Source organism: Pygoscelis adeliae, unplaced genomic scaffold (assembly GCF_000699105.1).
Source record: "Pygoscelis adeliae isolate BGI_AS28 unplaced genomic scaffold, ASM69910v1 Scaffold27, whole genome shotgun sequence".
Taxonomy (NCBI): Eukaryota; Metazoa; Chordata; class Aves; order Sphenisciformes; family Spheniscidae; genus Pygoscelis; species Pygoscelis adeliae.
Genome location: NW_008825410.1, coordinates 8,807,629 through 8,811,935, shown reverse-complemented (window position 1 = coordinate 8,811,935; position 4,307 = coordinate 8,807,629). Strand labels below are relative to the sequence as shown.

The 4,307-nt window shown below is 41.8% G+C and overlaps 1 protein-coding gene across 1 annotated transcript in view; it reads right to left on the bottom strand.

Moving 5' to 3' along the window:
* Window positions 1-1,339: 1,339 nt before the first annotated feature.
* Window positions 1,340-4,307, bottom strand: part of MSRB2 (methionine sulfoxide reductase B2) — an 11,379-nt gene continuing 8,411 nt past the window's right edge. Inside the window, exons 5-6 of the mRNA XM_009330613.1 lie at window positions 3,268-3,415; window positions 1,340-1,865 (exon numbers count right to left, since the gene is read on the bottom strand). Of these exons, the coding sequence (XP_009328888.1) occupies window positions 1,758-1,865; window positions 3,268-3,415 (256 nt within the window). The 3' untranslated portion in view covers window positions 1,340-1,757. The remainder of the gene's footprint in view (window positions 1,866-3,267; window positions 3,416-4,307) is intronic.

Below are 4,307 nucleotides of genomic sequence, written 5' to 3'. Positions count from 1 at the left end.
TGCCTGTAAGAGTCAAACCCCCTTTCCAGTAGCTGTGCAATAGATTTTAAGACAAAAAACCCCAACCAGTGAATGAAAGTGTATCAGGATTGGGGGGTACATGCATTCAGAGCATGCATGGATGGTGATTTCTGTACAACCTGTGAAGACTCTTGGGAGCAGAGACCTGAGCAGACTGGGCAAGTACATCCTGGTGAGAGCAGGCAGGTGATAGCAATAGGTGATGCAAGGGCATCTCTGCACGGCAGAGCATGATGCAGTACAGACACAGCAAGCAGCATGCTGCTGCTGTTAACAGATACCTCTGATGACAATGTGACTGTCACCACCTATGACACTACATAAAACCAGTAGCAGCAAGTGTCTGCTTCATGCATGCTGCTTCACACCTCTGGTGGCCTTTGTGCCATTCTGGTTTAGGTTGGCTGTAGTGATCACTGTCTTCGTATGATGTTTTTGAAAGTTATGAAATTGTAGAGTTCTGCAGAAAGTACAGGAGAATGGAAAACGGCAGAGCTCCAAGACAGAAGGAGCAAAAGTAAATTCAGTGCAATAAAGTTCCACTTTCTGAAAACATTAAACAGTTTTAAGACTACACTAGTCTAAGTAAATGAACACACCCTTTTTATTACTGAGGCAACCAAAGTAGGGAGAATGGAAACAGCCTGTTATAGGTAAAGCCAAATGAGATGTTGCCCTAGTAACTCTCAGCAGGGAAGCACTTAAATCCAGCCAGTTTAGTGAAGCTGATGTTCTGACTCAGAGATTATTTTCTCTGTAAAAAAAATCTGAAAGCAGGAAAGCTCAATTTAACAAACATAAGATTTATTTTCCTGTTACAGCAAACCATGGTGACAATGCTTGGGAGAATACAGAAGTATTTATAAACTTGTACAAGGAAGAAGAGACAAGGCATGTTTTCAACAAAAGCATCACTTTACTCAACATGTTTTTTGATGCTGATTTTTTTCCCCGAAAAAGTAAACTTCACATTAATTTTTATTTTCGGATTCTGAAATACAGAAGTGATAACAGAAGTCTGGAGATGTTACACAGATAGTTACATTATTATCATATTATTTCTGTAAGAGGAAGTTCCTGGAGCAAACCCTACTTCAGCTCTGCTATTGGACACAGAATCAAAGTAAATGATTTAAAAGAAGAAAGACTCCATGTCTCCACTGGTTCTGTTGCCTGGAATAGTTTTAATTAGGCCCTCTGTCAGGACTTCACTTTTATGGGTTCACGGAAAAGTCACTTGGCTTGGCTAAAGGTCTCTCACATCAGGGGGGAAAAGCCCCTCAAGCCTTATTTGCAGATTCATGTTATTTTTGATACAATGATTTCACAGAAGTAAAAGTTCTGGCATGATCAGCCATGTACATCTGTATTCCTGGGTGCAACAACTACTGTTCAGCATAGGCAAAGTCAGTTTCAGGAGAACACTTCATTTCAGCAGCCTCAATACAGTTAATGATGATGGTTATGAATGTGAACTATTGCATAGATTTTTTTTTTTAAATTAAAAAAATACAATAAACAGATCAACACTTACATCACACTAACCATGAAAAGGCAGACTGCCAAAGAGTTACCACAAAAATATGTATTTTATCAACACTGATAATAGCTGGAAAGCAAAGCTGCAATGGCATAAGTACTAAAATTTGAGTTCTATGTTAAAAGCCTGAGAGTTTTTCACAAGCCGGTTGTACGAGCAGTGAAAGGATGTTCTGTAAGCCACAGAGATCCACTTCTCACTGACCAGAGCCTGGTTTGAAGTTTAATGAAACACTGTTTATACAAAACCTCTGCCCAGAAGGTGTGGGACCATCATCAAACACATGGCCTAGATGGGCGTCACACTGCAACAGAAATTACGTACCATTATTACCATTACAATTATGGACCAACATTATGCTGGTACCTACTGCACTATCCTGAAGGAAGAAACTTGCATGATGAATTCACCGTTGAGTTGTGTGGGTGGGGGGGTCTTGGGGAGAGACTAGAAATACATCCTGGAGTAATCACCTCTGGCCAGTGGGTGAATATCTGCCCCCAAACAAGCAGATCCCAGCAGAGGAAGTCAAAAGGTACTAATGCCAGAAAGTACAGGAAATAAATGGGAGGATCTAGAATTCTCAATACCTAATGAAAATTTCAAGTTGATTGAGACAGTCACTGTAGGTTCTTCTCACAGGTCAACTGAGGATTCTCCCCCTCCTCCCCCCGCAAATTACTGATGGGAAAAAGACTCAGAATAGCTATCAGTGGTTCATTATAAAATTGGAAGGTTGTCTTCAGCTGGGGTTCCTGAAAGGTGATTGCTGGATATTACTGCAAACATGAACTATACCATGATAATGGACTGCAACGAGTGCTTCTTATATTTGCAGGTAATACCTAATCCTGCTCAAAGAGGCTGCAATTCATTAAACTCAATTGCATACTTTTATATCTTAACAGACATGGTAAACAGAACAGACTCAGGGTTGGGAAGAAATGGTTAGGGCTGGCAGTTCTTTATAAAAGGACCTGGGTATTACAGCAGGTCCCAATACAAGTATGGGTCATGGGTAGGGGAAAGGCAAAGGTGTAAGGACAGGAACACTACCAGGACAGGAGTAGCTACCAGGGAAGGGCGGCTTCTGTGAAACAAGAGAACCCACAGAAGACAGCTGTGAAGATGTGGGGCACCACCACCGCCGTGCAGGGCAAATAGTAATAATCTAGGGCAAATAGTAATAATCTTCAACTGCTGCAAAGCAAACTTAGCGTTTTCCCCAGTGTCTAACCAATAGTAGGAAGACATGAATGTTACAACTCATTACCTAGCGAGGCTGTGGAGTCTCCATCACTGCGTATTTTAAGAACAGCTTAAGCAAACATTTAGCAGGACTGATTTAGGAAGCACTGATCCTATGATGGGGCAAATGGGTAGACTAAATCTCAGAGTCCCTTCTACTGTTGTCACGTAATGCAGTTCACCTGATGTCCTCTGAATAAATTTTCTGTCTAAACTCCAGCCCTTGGCTACACTTACGCAACTACTCTCCCCAGTCACATCATTTTCTTCACCCAAATGCACTGTCTATATTAGATATTTAGAAATCTACTTGTTTTTCATACCAAGAATTGAGACAGAATAGTTCCAGTGATACTGTAATTCTCACTGCTAGATTTAGGTAGATTTATTTATGGGCACAAATAAAACTTATTTGTTAAGATTTGGGTCTTTGGGTATCACCTCCAAAATAAACATACCTGTTTGCAGACGACTTCAGTTCTAGTTGATCCCAATGAGTTATCTGGTCGTCTCATGATATTGGTATTGCTTTCATCTCTGCCGCAAGTACCATAAGCCTCAGAAAATGATGGCCATCCAGTCCCAGAATTGTACTTCTTTTCTGAGCTATAGTGGAAACCAGATCTTCTTGTTAATTAATAACAGAGATGTTACAAAAAGGTCTGATTTCAATAAGAACATTGGATTTTTTCCTCATCCTTGTCTTGTAATACTATAAATAGTATTTGGCATAGTAGAAGTTTTCTCACTGGCATCAAACTGCTGGAAGCTCTTTACCGAAGGGAATTCTCCATCAGCCCACAACGGGAGGTTTTGCCACACCTTTTCTATTTCACTGATAGTTTGGCATTTTATAGAGCTTGAAAAAAGGTTTTTCCAACAACTAAGCACATTGTTCAGCTGAATTACACCTGCAAAGCTGCAGTTCAAAGCCTGGGCCAATACAGCAAACCTCAGAGAAGCGTTTACAAGAAGAAACGAAATATGGAAAATGAGTATGGAAAATGGCTGGGTTGGCCCACTGGACCAGGCTCACATCTGATGATGGCTTCGGCTTGCAGTCAGCCATCAAAATGGTTTGGTAAATCAAACAGAGCCTTGCTCAAACCGTCAGTCACCCAATGACAAATCCTCACAGCGCAAAGATCTACTTTTCCCAAGAGATAATCGCAGCCATCAGAAACAGTACTACAGACTGTCAGCTTGTGGGTGCCTCCTGTTAACATCCAGGATTTACTGTTTAATATCTTCATCAATGACATAGACAGTGGGATCGAGTGCACCCTCAGCAAGTTTGCAGATGACACCAAGCTGAGTGGTGCGGTCGACACGCCAGAGGGACGGGATGCCATCCAGAGGGACCCAGACAAGCTCAAGAAGTGGGCCTGTGTGAACCTCATGAGGTTTAACAAGGCCAAGTGCAAGGTCCTGCACCTGGGTTGGGGCAAGCCCCGATATCAATACAGGCTGGGGGATGAAGGGATTGAGAGCAGCCCTG